The 16,441-nt window shown below is 42.2% G+C and overlaps 1 protein-coding gene across 3 annotated transcripts in view; it reads right to left on the bottom strand.

The window, feature by feature from the left end:
• Window positions 1-7,628: 7,628 nt before the first annotated feature.
• Window positions 7,629-16,441, bottom strand: part of PID1 (phosphotyrosine interaction domain containing 1) — an 89,187-nt gene continuing 80,374 nt past the window's right edge. For all 3 annotated transcript variants that reach the window (XM_048314788.1, XM_048314790.1, XM_048314789.1), the window contains exon 3: window positions 7,629-9,599. In XM_048314788.1, the coding sequence (XP_048170745.1) occupies window positions 9,123-9,599 (477 nt within the window). In that variant the 3' untranslated portion in view covers window positions 7,629-9,122. The remainder of the gene's footprint in view (window positions 9,600-16,441) is intronic.

Here is a 16,441-nt window from a genome sequence, read left to right on the forward strand (position 1 = left end):
CTGGACGGGGCTCTGAGCAACCTGGTCTAGTGGAAGGTGTCCCTGCCCATGGCAGGGAGTTGGAACTAGATGATCTTTAAGGTCTCTTCAACCAAGTCATTTACGATGATTTGATGCTGAGGAAGATTTGTACCATGGCCTAGTTTGGACAGTGGAGCCACCTCTGATCACACCATCTCTGCAAGGTGGATGGGGAACTGGCCATCCCCACTACATTTCTCTCCTCTGAAAGCATGAGACAGAAAGATGGGGGGAAGTGACACCTCACCAGACACTCTAATAATTGCATTGTTATAATAAACCGCAGGGGCTTTTTTTTTCCTTGTATTTTTCATACTCCTCCGCTGAAGCACTCAAACCATGTGAGCTGCCAAGGATACTCAGGATGATATCATGTGAGTCATTAAAACTCAATAAATGCAGGTTTAATAGCATGCTTTTGCTGCTTTTACTAATTTCAAATGCTAAAGAGCTCTAAATCTTTTTCTCAAGGTAATTCCCAGTTTTCAAAAATAGAGATAAGACCAGACTTCTCCACCCAAGTATTACGAACTAAAAACACAATCATTTAGTTTTATCAGAAATATGTAAGAAAAAGCTGTGAGAGCTAATGCCAAATCATTGTCTCCTCAGGATGACATCTTGGAGGTCTCCAGGTCTCATGTCAAAGCATCAGTTATCTCCCATGCAGGGAGGTTTCTGCAGGGCAAAGGCCAGTGCAGAATCTGTCCTCCACTGTTTCTTGAAGCTACTCACACACTTTCCAGAGGAAATGCAGTTTAAGGATTACCAGACACCATTGCAAGCCTGCTCCTTCTGGTTTTCCTATACTAATAAACCCTCAGCCCTCTAGCCAACAAAATGTCAGTAAATTCAATAGCTTCCAAAACCCTGTGATAACTGTGGGGCATCTGCAATAGCACAGGGATGAGCAGAGCAATCCTCCATCTTTACAACCTCAAAAATGTTTTATTTGGAAATGAGTGGAAAACCATTGCTGAACCAGAGCATCACAGAGAAATAAGGGTACAACATGTCTTTCTTTTCAGCTGTTAAATGGTTGTAGAATTTTTTTCCCACATTTTCAGCTATTGTTTTTCTCCTTTCTGTTAAATCTGGGTGTACAGCACTTCAGATCCTTTTTATTTACACCTGCATCAAATTTACACACATCCTGCATGGTCTGACATTGCTTAATCTGCAAGATTAGAGTTAATTCTCTGTTTTACCTGATTAACTCCACTGAACTGATCACACTTGCTTCTCTCTCTGGCTAAGATGCACACAGCTGCTCATCTAAAGCATACAAATTATCTCATAGCCTAGTTATGCTGCTGACACAAGGTCATGAAAAATGTGCCAACAACACAGAATCCCCAGCGCTCCAGCAGACAACAACGAACCTCATATTTCACTATAACTTGGCAATTAAGTCAGAAGAAATACCTTGGGAGAGGAGCCATTCTCCAGGATTTCAAGCAGAACAAACCACTAGCTGCTGAATTAGCTGAGACCCACTGCAGCGTGCAGGCAAAATGTGAACCATGCTGAAACACTCTGTTATTAACCTTTATAATGGCATAAATTAGGATTCCTGTAAGTAAGGCACAGGGAATGCTGAGATTTGCTGCATGAGACCATGCTCAGCACAGCTCAGCATCACTTACCCCTGCAAACAGCTGCAGTGCCACCAGCCTGCCAGACACCCCAGCCCGTGGCTTGGCTGGGCTCTGGGAGCACCCCAGAGCTGGGGATGCCAAGGCTGCCCTGACCCCACGTGTGTTCCCTCATGCCTGCTGGTGGCTGGAGCCCCAGACACACTTGAGCCAATGGGGACCACCACCCTGACACCCAGGCATTAATGACCCGAGGCAGCGCAGAGGTGGATGCACACCAGCAGAGACCTGTGATGAGTCAATTAGCAAACGTTGGGCAATTATTGTCAGTTAAACCTCTGCAGAATGCCAGAAGGAGCCTTTCCCTCTCAGCACAGCCCAATGCATCACCATACACACACTTCCACCGCACTGGTAGGGAACAATGGATTTTTCTGACAGGCCACACAAATTTAATCAGAGCACGCTACCTGCAGAAGACACTGCAATGGCCCAGGGAGCAGAGCAGGGTTCGTTGGAAGTGACAGCCACCTCCTCACAGGGACACCACGGACAGGCAGAGCAGGATGGCCAAGCCGGGGCAGAGCAGTGGGTGCAGGGACCCTGCAGCTCCTCTCAGACAGACCTGCCTCCAGCTCATCCCAGGTCATTCCTTTGCTACTCAGTAACAAAGACTGTTAGGAACAGGGAAGGGAGGCACAAATGCTGCTACTCCGTGTGGCCAGAGCTGACTCGAAAAGACACAAAGAAACGTACCTGGAAACCCCAGAGAATCAGGTCCCAATCCATTTAGGAGAGCCTGGGTAGATGTGAAGCATGGTCTATTAGTCAAGCAGACTAATAGTTTCAGATTTCACCTGTTCCTGCATTGGAAGAGGTCTGACATATTTTATGGACACAGAAATATCCCACAGTTGATGGTCATCATTTAACCTCATTTTTCCCTTCTAGAAGAGTTTCCTTTGAAGTTCATCTGTGTATTTCATTATTGCCTTGAGATCTGGAAAAGCTGTTGTTACTTGAAACCACGAGATCTGGAATCCATTAAAGATGAGACTGAGCCAGCAAGCACTGGCATGGTACTGAGCACTCAGCCACAACAATTTAACCCAACTGTGCAAGAAAACCTTGATTAATTATATCCTCAGTAATTATGTCTAAAACTATTTCTACTCTCTAAATGAGAGGTGACTAAATTGAAATAACAAATTTGAAATAGGAATAACTCACTTTTTCACATTTACATGACCCATATCAACTGTATAAAATTACAATTTGCTAAGAATGAAATCCACTCCTGTCCATCATTCTCAGAAAATCTATATTGCCCGCAGAAAAACATACCAGCCATATGATGCATTATTCATGGAATTATAAAGTTTCCTCTCATTCCAAGAGCAATAAGATTTGCAGGAAAATAACAGAGAATGTAAACCACAATGCAAATTAAAGCACATTAAGTAAGAGTTACCACCTAGTACCATCTGCCCACTGCAATGGTGGAAGGTGGGAAAGGAGAGAGATGCTCCAGTCTGCACAATAACAGCTCCATGGGGAAGGGACACTGGTTCTGCACCACGTGACAGGAACAGTAATTAAAAGTCACTCCTTTGCCATCAGAGCTGGGACCTTGCTGTGCCCTCCCACCCTTCCCCCAGGATTACCAGCCCGTTACCAGTTCATCTCATTTGCAGCACAGTCAGCATGTGCATCATACCTGTGCTTCCAGCACACCTCACAACCCTTTTTCAGAGAAGGCATCTCAGCAGACATGGTAACATCTCTCCAAACATACAACTATTTTCAGTAATCATTGTATCTGCTTTAACAGCCCTGATCAAAATTAACTACAATCCTAAATGCAGAAAATCTCATGGCACGTACAACAAATTGCTGCCACACAAAAGAGGCCTTCCCAAACTTCAAGCAAATCAAAGCAGATACCCCTGTGCTGCAGCACAGGAGCACAGTGTCAGTGTCTGTGTCTTGCTGGGGTGGGAGGGACAACCCCCCTGGACAACCTTCCCTTTCCCCAGCCAACGATGATCAATGGCACAAGGAGAGAGAGACGCATTTTAATGGAGTTTAACAAAAAAAGAACTTTTAAAAACACCCTGTATCTGTTTAAAATTCCATTAGAAGAAAGGTATAATGAGTGCCTCTACTTTCACTAAAGGATATATTCTCTTACTGTAAACTCTGTTCTACAGGACAACAATCATACATTTAAGTTATCACTTCCCAATTACACGAAAATTGTAATTCACTGCCACAGGGAAAAATGAGCCCAATCATACATCATCCTTAGAGCAACTAATTGGGCATGGAGTGGGATAGCTCTGGTGGTAAATGGTAAATAATGCATATGGTACATCAAATTTTACATGTAGATGGACAAGTTAATTTGCTTCCCACTGAAAAGAAGAGAACTTTTTAAAAAGTAAACCATTCATCTCAAGACTAACATGCAAGACTGCCTTCACACACCCACATGCAGTTACATATGTCCATCATACAGAGAATATTTAACAAGCACCACGTTGCACAATTCGTGTATGCAGATATTTATGAATATATAAATGTGTATGTGTATATGTATATGTGTATACAGACACACAGAGAACCTTACAATTAAGATAAAATTCACTGTGAATTCACTGATATAGAAGTCTCAAAACTTCAGAGAGTAACATATTTAAAGTTTTCTAAGAGACTGATAAGGGGTTGCCACTGTACCAAACGCTTCTCAATCACATGCCATTTATTTGTAAGTTTTAGGAAAATTAAATTAAATTCATTGGCAAAATCCAACTGCTTTTTCATGTAAAAATGAAGTCATTCACTACTGGAAAGCTAAGGAGTGGAACCAGCTGCAGAGGGTTTTGGGTTGGGGGTTTTTTTGGTTGTTTTCAGTTGTTTCTTTTTATTTTTTTTTAACAAAACAAAACATTCAGCTGTTCTTAGGGGCCTTTGAGTTTAAAACATGAAAGAAATTACTCTCTGCCTTTCTCCATCCCCCTGGGCTAAAACCCCCATGCACATCTAAGCAATTCTCATGCAACCTATGCTCACTAGTGCAGAGCGTTTCTCTCCCCATGGCACAACCACCATTCACTCACAGCTCCACAGAAAACTTGGTAGGAACAGAAGATATTTAGACTTCAGAGCTTGAAAACCAAACAAATTTACCATATAGAGTAACAGTTTCTCTTTCTTAAGGTACCTAGAAAAATTGTGAAAATCACCTTGACATAACTGTGGTGATGTTATGTAATGATGTTGAGGTGTTATGACCTAAATGCTCTCTTACTGTTTCCACACTCCTAGTAACACACAGATACTCGAACCCTTTCCACCCTCCCCTAGAAGCAGAAGAGGGAAAGAAATCCTTTACATGTTTTCCTGGCTGACACCGAAGGAACTCATCAACCCAGAGCAGGATGCAGTGAGATCCAAAACTGGACTCTTTGTAGTTGAGCACGAAAGCCTTGAGCCAACTGGAAATTACTCCGGATGGAAACTTTATGATTTTTCTTTTCCAACAGATTAACTGAAGGAAAAGTTTAACTTGATATTTCATTCTAGTATCTACTGGCAACTGATAATCAGTGATAACTGCTATGCTAGCAATTCAGGATTGAAAGCATTTCTCCTTCTTGCAAATGGCAACACACATTTGGAATTGACAATGAAGAGAGATTTGGCCTGAATTCCAAATTATCTAAGGATCCAAACTCATGATACTGATTATTTTTCAAATCTCATGTTTTAAAAGACAAACTGCAATTCACATTCCCTCATATTCCCTTGCATGTTTGAACTATTAGAAAACAGCTGGTTCGTGTTTCAAAGGGTCTGATTTTCTAATAAAAGGACTAGAATTTTCTCCCTTATATTTTATTTTTATCATGCAAAATTCTCAGGTAATCCACAGCCTCCAATCACTAAGGAATTATTGCAGATGCCACAGTATCAAATATCTCTGGAAGAACTTCCCAACCCACTGTAAATCAGTACATCTGTAAAACATGAAATGTAGACTGTCTTGTATAAGAAAATAAAAATGAAAAGACAACAGCAAAAACCCCAACAAAGGAATTCTTTGCTCAATCCACACTGGCAGGTGACTTAGGGAGACAGTATATTTTCAGCAGATCCCAGCACATTAGAGGAAAGATCATTAAAAAAAAAATCAAATGACCATAGAATCATAGAATTGTTTAGGTTGGAAAAGATCTTTAAGATCATCAAGCCCAAATGTTAACCCAGCACTTCCAAGCCCACCACTAAACCATGTCCCCAAGTGCCATGTCTACACAGCTTTTAAATACCTCCAGGGATGGTGACTTCTTTTAAATACCTGCAGGGATGATGACCACTTTCCTGGGCAGACTGTGCAGTGCTTGACAGCCCTTGTGGGGAAGAAACTTTCCTTAATATCCAAACTAAACATCCCCTAGCACAACTTGAGGCCATTTCCTCTTGTCCTATTGCTTGTTACCTGGCAGGAGAGTCCAACCCCCACCTTGCTACAACCTCCTCTCAGGGAGTTGTAGAAAATGGTGAGGTCCCCCTGAGCCTCCTTTCTCCAGTTCCCTCAGCTGCTCCTTACCAGGCTTGTGCTCCAGACCCTTCCCAGCTCTACTGCCATTCTCTGGACACACTCCAGCACCTCAGTGTCATGTAGCGAGGGACCCAAAATTGGACACAACACTCGAGGTGCAGCCTCACCAATGCCCAGCACCGGGGGACAGTCACTGCCCTGGTCCTGCTGCCACACCACTGCTGACATTTCTGTGCAGTTGTGCTCTGGCCCGCACTGGGGGGTGAGAAGGGCAGACTGTGTCAGCCAGAAAGATCACACCCATCCCACAACAGGAACATACCCCACTCGTCTAAGTATTTGCTCCAGAAAAGGAAATCTCAAACCCAAATCATCCACCGCAGTTCTCCATAGGGCTGGCAGGAGGCACCTCAGCTCCTGTATGAGGTGGGCTGGGATCCTCCTGCCCCTTCCACACTCCAGCAGCCCTTGGCTAAGAAGAGCTGCGGCTTGCAGAGAAACTCCTCTGCTGTCAGCAGGGACATCTGGCTGAGAGGATGGAATGAGGGATTCCACACACCCATTCACAGCAGCTTTGGTGGCAGAGCATCCAAACAAGTCAGGAAACTAATACATGACTACACTTCTGAGCAAAAGAAAATAATTTGTCAAAAGCTGAAGGAAGTTTTCCCTAATTCTGCCTTTGGTCAAAAAGACAACTATATACACAGCAGGACTCAGATTTTTCTTTTCTTTTTTTTTTTTTTTTACCAGCATATAGCCTATACATGACTCTCCACTTCAAAGTACACATTGTGGGAAGAAAAAGAGAAATCACTTTTTAGACCTGTATTTGGAAACACTGGATCGTCCAAAGATTCAGAGAAAAACTGAAAGCTGCCAGCCTGATGGTATATTTCCCATCCCACCATCAAATGCCCTACCTGAGCCACTCTGTAATTTCTGTAAGCAAGGCAATACTGCTCCCACTCAGCAGAGCTCATTTCAACTGCTCAGGTTGGGAGGGGGGGTATCTCTGCCACCTCCTGCTAAGCAAAAATTATAAATCATGTCCACACTCCACAAAGTAAAAAAAAAACCAACCAAACCAACCAACCCCCAACCAACCAACCCAAAATAACCAACAAAACCAACCAAACAACAACAACAACAAAACAAAACAAAAAAAACCCAAAAAAAACCAAAAAACCACAAAAACCCAACCAACCAACCAACCAACCCACAAAAAACCCCCACCTGAAACCAAAACAAAACCTCACAGCAATAATTAACCTAAATATTTAAAAGAAAATAATTTAAAAATGTTAACAGTAATTCTCATGGAGAGTGATGTAATAATTAAATGGAAATAAATTAACATTTTCATTCCACTAAATGAAATAAACACAGAACCCACACACATAAAACCACAGAGTTTACATTGGAAAGACAGCTTAAAACTAACAAGGTTTAACTCAAAACTTTTTTTTATTAAAGTATGAATGCATTTATGCTGGAGAACAGTTTACATACATTGTAAAGCAACAAGCATATTTTCAAGAGGTGTGGGCCCTCCTCAATACATCTCCATGCTCAATCTACATGCTTCACCACTGGACTCGCACATACACTCTCACATACAAACACAGAGACACAAAACACAGACGCTGAGCTATCTGCTTGGCTTAGCTTTCTTTTAAGGCTTCTGTAAGGTGCCCTAGTGCCCCTAACATTACCATAACTACAAACAAAATTGTACAAAGGAGCAGCATTACTTGCAAACTATTGATCTGCTCTCAGCCTTAAAAAATATCAAGTGAAACAAGTTTTTCCTTTATTTGAGTTTTATTAAACATCTGCATTTAAGAAAGGCATGACTGTATATCTGTGAACAAGGAAAGATACAGAAATCTTAATGTGAGGTTCTCAACCAGAACAGATGTTAAAACCTGACTCCTAAGGGACCATTTCCTTTGATCTCTACAGTGAGGCAGCCCTGTGTGGTGAGACACTGCCAGCTCCATCCCACCAGGGCTGCTCGACCAGCGATGCGAGAGCGGGGACACAGAGCTGTGCCCACCGTGCTTGGATCACGTCAGACCTGAGGTTGATGAGAAGTCACAGTTCAAACACCAACACACCCAAGCGTCCCTCAACTCTTCCCAGCGGGCCCCCCCTCCTGCAGAGCACATCAGGGTAGGACAATGCACAGACAGCAGCACTGACTTGCTGAACCCCCAGCCACCGGGGAGTACTTCTGCCCCCCCCTTTTTGGTATCCTGCAGTACATAGTCTGAAACTGCAACTACTGGTGTTGGGTGAAAGACATGGCAGCAGGTATATTAAGAAAATAGGTACAATGAATAAAATAAAGGATAGCATATGATATAATGTGTACATACAAGCATCTTTCATTTTTTATTTGTGAAATGTGAATTAACTGCAGAATGCCAGGCCATTAGTCTAAAAGGCTATGTATGGCTGTCTTACCCTACACATTGTCAAAGGATTTGTGTGATGTATCATGGAGAAAGATTCTTCGGGAACCATTAGGGCTTTCCAGGTCTACTTGCTCTTGTGCATCAGCATCAGCCCGCAGCTAGGAATGCCAGAGAAGCAACTAATAAGATTGCCTGACCAGTCTCGTAAGACAAGCAGGAATGACTGTACTTCATGGTATGCACCTGAACTACAGAGACGAGAAAGGGATAGTGATGGGTGGGTGACAGAGGTGGGGGAGGGAGATTTTTTTTTCACTTCTACAACAGCAGCAGATTTCAATGCAACGTAATTACTTTAATGATGCATGTCTGTAGGTACCAAATTGCTCTTTTGATTTAAAAAGCTGGTCAGACAAGTGTTTGGCAGTCCTTTCATTCCCAAGTTTCAATTGTTGCTTATTCATCTATCAGCTCTCATTCCCTAAGCCATTTCTGCCTTTGCTGAACCATGAATGAGTTCAGTCAGCCATCATCAGATTCAAATTCATGAGACATTTCCTCTGATGAGCTGTTCCTGTGGATCCGGCCATCGCTTTTCATGCTGTGAAAAGTCTTCTTAAAGGCCTCCATCATGGCATGGGCCAGCTTCTTGGCCTCCAGCTTGCTCTCACACTCCACAGCATGGCAGTCCATCTGGTAGGACAGGTCATCGTTGATCTCCCGATAGACCCAAGCAAAGATGTTTGGGCTGATGTTGTGGTCAGCAGTGCAGTAGGCTATACGTGCTACCTGAAAGGTATCCATGTGGACTGTCGCCTCACCTTTGAGGTCCAGATGGTGCAGCCAGACTTGGAAAGGGCGAATTTCCAGAAGGGCGTTAGCTGGGTAAACATCCTCCCTGGTGAGCGTGTGCTTCTTCCACAATTCAATGACTGGTTTTTCTGTGCAGCCTGACAAAAATTGCATCCCTGTTGTGGAAACCTTACCCAAATATGTAACCTGCAAAGAAGAGCAAAGATAGGTGAAAACACAGAGAGCAGACTCTGGTGGTACTTTCTGCCATCCCGGGGAGTTTCATCTGGAAAATAAAAGCACACACCTCCCCCCACAAACTCCCCGATTTCTGCATCATTTTCAGTTAAACAGTTTTCAAACTGCTTTCCAAATATTTGCTGTTGCAGATGCTGACTTCACCATTCAAAGCCAGAGATTAAAAATGCCCAAGTGTCTGAGTTTCAAGGCATTCCACTTTCTTCACCTCCCCTAGAAAGCCCAGCTTTAGAGCCCATGACTCCCTCTAAGGTCACCTTAGCAAGTGCAAGTGCTGTTGGGAGCAGGTCCCAGGTAGCTGTGATGCAAACCACTTTTTTTTCCTTCCTACTTTATTCAAATGATTTATTTGTATCATATTTCAAACATTAGTATTAGGGAGATGGAGATATTCTCAGTTTGATAATGCAAGGCTGCAGGGAGTCAGAAAAGCATGATCACAGCAGAGGATTTTAAAGAGTTTGTTTCTTTTCCAAAATTTTCTGGTTTTCCCCCACTTAAGTATTATTAAGTAAGTATTTCCCTACTTAAGTATTAAGCCAGGAATAGCTCAAAGCTGTTCAAAACTTTATCTCTGAGCAGGGCTGAGATACTAATAAATCAATTTCAGAAAATACGCTGTTAAAAAATCTAGTAATAAATCTACCTTAGTTTAATCACATCATCTCTCTGCTTTTCTGTCTAGTCCTTTTGAGTAAATATCCTGTTATCCAATCAGCACAGGAAAGCAAGGTGGTTTTTAGTGCCTTTACAGTATTTTGTTCACCAAATATCAAATCCACTAGAAGGTCCAAATCAAAATTCTGTATTAAGTCTGTGCAGAAACATTCCCCTAAATCTGTGCAGCTACTAATGAGGCTTCCTTCCACTTACAGCTGAATGGAAGATTATTTTATCTGGGAAAAGGGATTTTCTCTGGAAAAGACAGGTCAATGCCACATAAGTACAATTATGCAGATTATTCTGTTTATTGCTGTTGTCGGGATGGTGCATATAAGAACAACTATATGAAAGCAAAATTGCTCCTCATCTCTCGCAGCAGTAACTGCTTGAGAAAATCTTTTACCTCTTGCTTGATGTCCTATAACCCCCTCTACATTTTACTCAAGGCATTTGGAGGAAAAAAGTAATAACATGCACTTTCCAAACTAAATTCTTGAAAAATCTGCATTAAACACACAGTACAGGTTATTTTTATGTTGTAAATGTGTTAAGAAATGTAAAGAAAAAACATGGGATTTCCACATTTAAGCACATTAAAAAAATCATAATCACAAGAAATACAGAATGTGTAATCCATGCAAACAAAATTTTCCACAAGAAAAATATTTTGCTGCAAGCTTCATACGTTTTGTTAAACTCAGAGACCTAAATTAAGCCATAATTAAGGAAAAAGCTTACAAAACTTTATTGGAAGTCTGTGTGGCTTAATCATGCCTGCCAAAAAAGCAATTTCATAGCACTGACATTTCAAAATGGGAAGTCTCATTCTCTGCCTATAAATATTCATGATTTGCACTGGGAATATGTTGAATCTTATAAAGCTTTCTATTTTTTTTGGAACAGTGGGAAACGCAACAGCTAGAACAGTTAACAAGAAAAGACCTACCAGTGTTTTGCCTTATTTATTTTATTAGTGATGAGAGTTGAGCTCCCCAAAGTACTGTAGGAAAACTTAAAAGAAAACCTCAGAGCTCACAGTGCCAACTGAATACATACAAACAACACATACAGGACCAAAGAGGAATGTGTCTGCAACATACTGGGGGGTATTTCAACAGATACCCAAAGTCATATTGCTTTGAACAGAGCAAGATCATTGTGCAAATTTGCACATTCAATATATTCTCCAAAGGTTCGCTGAGCACTGTTTCATACTCACAAGCCAGCTAACAAAAGACAAACACTGTAAACTGACATTTTGGGTCAAATTCAAAGCCCATTGCAGCATCAGAAGTCCTTCAGCAACTTCAAAGAGATTTGTACAAAGACTTTTAAACCCCAAGGAACAGCAAAACAGCCTCTTGCTCATGCACTTTGTGACTGCCCAAATACAGCTTTGAATCCCTGGCTGCAGGAGAGAGCTGCCACCACTGCAACATTTTGTTCCCTGGCTGGTGTTTGGGGAAGACCAGTGTCACCTGGAAACCACAGAAATCAGCACCTCCCATGCATGCACAACAGGGGATGCAGGGAATTGTTTCACTACTGGCTTGTCCTAAAAAGGAAGCTGCTGATATTTCGTGAGCTGCCCTGAGCAACAGCATGAGGATGGAGAGAGGGGAGGAAAGCAAAGGCAACTCCATCCCAGGCAGGCAGTGTTGCTGAGCTCTGTGCTGCAAAATCACCCCAGCACACAGCATCAGCTTCTGAGCTTGGGCAACTCCCAAGTGATGCTTGGACACCTCCAGCAGCCAAAGACCAAGATCAGAGTAAGTTGTCACACAGCAGCATAAATTTGAATTTAATGTTCTCCTCTGTTCCTCCGAAGCAGCTAACTGCAACCCCCTGTTGGCCATCAATCCATGTGTGGCCTCCTTAAGAGTGAAGTTACAAAAAATAATGGATTTCCCTAAAATAAAGTAGTTGTATTTTAAGAAAAAAAAGCAGTGAATTAATCTGTAAGGAGCCAATGCAAAAGTAACTAATAATAAGGATGGGATACTGGCTTGTTTACTAAAATGGGATGTACTGGTCTGATTTGCTGTCCCAGTTCTGTCATGATATAACTGTGTAGGAACCTTTGAGAAGTTGCTTCTTTTAACATCACTTTGAACCTCCATTATATAAATTTCATTTTCTTTTGAGGACACATCCATAAATATTTATAAGGTGCTTAGACATTACAATAAGGAGTTCACAGGAAAAAATCAACAAAGTCTCAACTTTAGAGTTCTCCTGCACTGTGTCTTACATAGAAATGTCTACACCTACTAGTGCTGTTACTTTTTGGTTTTTTAAATGAATGATCTTTTTTCCCTCTAGCTGAGATACATGCATTTCACAAGAGTAGCATCACTGAAGCTCTTGGTGAAGACAGATGTCTAACATTTCATCACAGCATGGTCCCCTGCTAAAACAGAACAGGGACACAGGGGCTGGAGAGACACCTCTTTGACCCACAAAAAGGTACTTCTCCCTGAGCTTGGAGTTACAAGGTTATTCCACAAGCAGTGCTCCCTGCATTTTGGCTCCTACCTCGATGCATCTCACAGCATACCCACCTTTGTTTAAGTGCCCACAAACCACTGACCACACATATCATTAGAGTGAAGCTATTACAGTACAACCATCTTTCTTTTCAATTTCCAAGTCTGCCAACCAAAGGTCAAAGAACAGATCATTCCTTTCATTATCAGATGGAAAAGAAAGCTATTTTGAGGCAAAAATTTCCACTGGTGCTCTTTCCCATCAAAATCATTGATATCTCATCACTGTGAAGCCGGCATGTATTATAAAAAAAAAACCCAACCAAAACCAAAACAGAATTTCATCTTTAATACTCATAAGAACCAGATGTGAAGGGCATAGAAAGACAGTAGCAGTAGCACCAGTAGTGTTGTTGTTAAAGTTATTATTGTATGTACAAAAACACACTGAAGTGCCTGAACAGAATCAACTGCACAGCTTTACTGACCAGAGAGTGATCATTGACAAAGAAAGGCAAAGCCACAGTGCAGGCTGAAAGCCACATCTGTAATAATACACCTCTGACCACCAGTAGAAGTTCACCAAGACTGAGTAACACTTCTCCTTCCTCTGAAACTCTGGAAGTCACCTGGCAGCAAACATCAGTCCAGAAAAATTACTTATCTGTGCAAGTGTGGCATGTCCTATAGCAAGTGTCATCTTATACACAGTGAGGCCAGGAGCTTTATTCCCTCTCCTCTAGGGCTGTTGAGCATTCGAACGAGCTGCCCAGGGAAGTGGTGGCATCACCATCCCTGGAAGTTTTCAAGGAACAACTGGTCATGGAACATAATGCCATGGTTTAGTTGACAAGGTTGTGTTTGGTCAAAGGTTGGATTTGATGATCTTGGAGGTCTTTTCCAATCTTAATGATTCTCTGATTCCATGATTCTATGATTCTCACCTCAGTGCATGGCAGAGGAGCTAAAGGTTGGTTTTAACAAGTAAATTATGATCAAGCTGTTGCAGCCTTTACTTGCTTTGGACACTGTATTTTAAGTGAGAAAAGGAATACAAATTCAGCTCAATGCCGCTATCTTAACCTTAAGCAGTGAAGGTATTTCTTATCATATCTTCTACCAGGGATAAGAGTATATTTATTTATGGCCCTTTCGGTCCTTTGGTTTGCGTGTTCCATCTGTCCCACAAATTTCTGGAAGATACATACACATCACAAAAATTTCGTGTGGATGCTAAAAATTATCCACATTCTTTCCAGCCTTTCTATGGCAAATTTCATCCTCTGGCAAGCCACTCTCACCAACTATGACATAAAATACACTTGAGACTTCAGCACTTCTATGCTTGCAAGCATTCAAACCTTTAGTAAAAGCCGAGATGTTCTGAAGAGCTCCTTATTTCACCCTTGAGACTTGCCAACACCAGTGTCAGCATCTGACAAAACTGTCCTCAACTGAAAAATGCTGTGCCTTTGCCCTTTTGTAATGCAGCTACACCCATCTGACATATAGAGACATCTCATGTCAAAGAACATGAAGAATAATTGATGCCATTTTTCATGCACTCTCCTGGAAATGCAGAAATATCTGAGTATTTTGACGTTGTTTTCAGCCCCTTTGGTCCAATAATGTATAGTGAAAATGTCTTTTAGTAACTATGTTCAAGAGCTTCCCAACTTTGAAAAGACCAGTAAGAGCAGCTGCCATAGACATTTACACTTCTAGCACAGTATGATTTGTCAGAAGTAATACAGGGTTTTTTCTTTTCATACCCAACTCTTTTATCATTGATCTCACATTGTTCACTTACAATTCATAGGAGACAAATGTCGATCTGACCTCAGATCTGACTCCCCAATGGACCGTATGTCCATACTGCTCCTATCTCACAAGCCTCACTTGGGCATCTAAAGTCGGGCAGTCAAATGACTTTTCCTCCTTCTGTTTCCTATCCCCAGCCCGTAGACTATCAGTGCTCCAAGAAAGCAGATCCAATCTGTAAAGACCCATAATTACTGCATTATAGGAGGACAGATGCTCTCTTGGCACAGGAGCTTGGCACAGGAACACATATGCTCACAGGACTCTGGGCTGTCTCAATATTAAAGACCATGACCAAAAGACCATACGTAAAATTAATTCCTTGGTTATTTCTTTAATATTTCTTTCATACCAGATAAGGAGGGTCATTGTCAGCAAAATCAACACAGAAAATGAAAAAAATCTTAAAAATAGAGCACTGACCATGAGCCAGCAGGTATTTACTCTGCATATTTGCAGTCCCCAGAGGATGCCCTGGAGGATCTTGAATCTTGTGCAAATCTTAGTAGTAGATGCCTGTCTCTTGTGTTGATCAGTGTTTTAAAAGAAACACTCCTTTAGCCTCAAGTTTGGTCTAGTTGCAACTGATTATGTTTGATCAAGGCAGTAGGATATTCCTCACTTAAAGGTCAGGCAAACAGAGCTAATGAGACATTTTCTTCCCGAAAACAGAATTTCTCTAGTGGCACCTTCAGGATACGTGGCAAAGAAGAAAGTGACTGGAAGGGTCTCTGTTAAGACACACAGGTATAGACCCTCCAGTCAGCAAGTAAACATCACAGAATCATGGAAACATGAGGGTTGGAAGAGACCTTTAAGATCATCCAGTCCAACCATCCACTCAGCACCACCACTGTAACCCCTAAGCCACTAAACCACATCACCCAGCACCAGATCCAAACATCTCTTAAACACCTTCAGGGATGGCAACTCTACCACCCCCCTGTGGAAAACCTGTTCCAACGGCTGCAGTTTGTTAGTTTGTCCCAGCCACGCAAGAATCACCAGCCTAAAGACTGGGTAAACTTGGAGAAGTTTTAAAGAAGAATACAGAGGAGATTTGAAGAAGAGAGCCAAAAGCAGGTTTGAGAGGACATGTGCGTGTCTTGTTTAAAACTGCTGCGGAACACATACATGGAGATGTTCCCTGAGTTTGCAGTACAAAAGCAGATGCAGATGAGCAAGTACAAGCTTCACCTAGACTCCAGGCATGTATTGTTGGGGCCAGGACACAGCAGCTTCATCTCCACATCATTACAAGGTCTGGAAACCTCTGCAAGAAGGAAACCTGTGCTCAATTTGAATGCAATGACAGCGTGCACAAAGCCCACAGTGGCACCTCCAAGCTGAGTGGTTGGGGAGAGTCAGGGCTCACCAAAGGGTCACAGATTTGATGGCTGAAACTGTTTTTTTTATTTATCCCCAGTGGAGCTGGGGTACGAGTGGGACAGGCCTGCAGCATGCTGCCCGACAGCTTGGCACAGCTTTCATGTCAGTAAAAGCAGATTCAGCTGTGGAGTAATTTTCAACATCTTTAATTAACACATCCAGCTCTAGGCACAGCAGGAGTGCTCTGTGCTGGACAGGGTACCCCGTCTCAGCACACCAGCTCAGCTCTCCTTGCCCTAAAGCACAGTGACTCAGCCTCAGGCTGGCAACTTGGGATTTAGAGGCAAAAGCTGCTTTTTGGCTCTGAAGGAAAAACAAAAATATCCCAGACATTCCACTGGATCACTGAGCAAATACCATGAACTGCATTCAAGCAACGTTTGCTTAAGACCCAAAAAAATAACTCAGTCAAGTAAAAAGGCTGCACAGTTT

The sequence above is a fragment of the Corvus hawaiiensis genome, chromosome 10, assembly GCF_020740725.1.
Source record: "Corvus hawaiiensis isolate bCorHaw1 chromosome 10, bCorHaw1.pri.cur, whole genome shotgun sequence".
Classification (NCBI taxonomy): domain Eukaryota; kingdom Metazoa; phylum Chordata; class Aves; order Passeriformes; family Corvidae; genus Corvus; species Corvus hawaiiensis.